Consider the following 500-nt stretch of genomic DNA (forward strand, 5'->3'; position numbering starts at 1 on the left):
AAGTAGTAGGAAGCGTGCTACTAAAGGTAGATGACAATGGCAATGATAAAGATTATGACCATTTCATTTTTCACTCTGAATCCCCAGAACCCCACACAGCACAGTACAGGAAGTACATTGCCACATCTGCAGGCTAAAGATGAGCAAACTCAAATAAAGGAAGACTGATTTGTCCCAAGGCAAACAGATCAACTTGCACTGAACCCAGCTACATCAAGAGTAGTGATAGCCATTGGGGACGGGGGAGGGAAATGGTAACAGAACTCCAGCAAGTATGGATGAATCCCATGCAAATGGGGCCTACATTCCAAAAACAGACTTAGAATGAAAAAGAAAAACATAACCAAACATAGAAATGATCACGACTGGATAAAAGAATGAGGTGTTTTTCAAGAACAGAGAGAAGTAACAGATTGAAAATTTGAGGTCACCTACTCTAATCTAGTCACTGCAGGAATGCCTGACAGAACTCCAGCCTCTACTTCAATGCTTTCAATAAC

At 41.2% G+C, this 500-nt stretch overlaps 1 protein-coding gene across 1 annotated transcript in view; it reads right to left on the reverse strand.

Moving 5' to 3' along the window:
• Nucleotides 1-233, reverse strand: part of LOC138173606 (netrin receptor DCC) — a 1060615-nt gene extending 1060382 nt beyond the window's left edge. Inside the window, exon 1 of the mRNA XM_069103651.1 lies at nucleotides 198-233. Coding sequence (XP_068959752.1) covers nucleotides 198-233 — 36 coding nt within the window. The remainder of the gene's footprint in view (nucleotides 1-197) is intronic.
• Nucleotides 234-500: the final 267 nt, after the last annotated feature.

The sequence above is a fragment of the Petaurus breviceps genome, unplaced genomic scaffold (genome assembly GCF_028583685.1).
Source record: "Petaurus breviceps papuanus isolate PSGF00001 unplaced genomic scaffold, PetGlider_PUasm1.0 129, whole genome shotgun sequence".
Classification (NCBI taxonomy): Eukaryota; Metazoa; Chordata; class Mammalia; order Diprotodontia; family Petauridae; genus Petaurus; species Petaurus breviceps.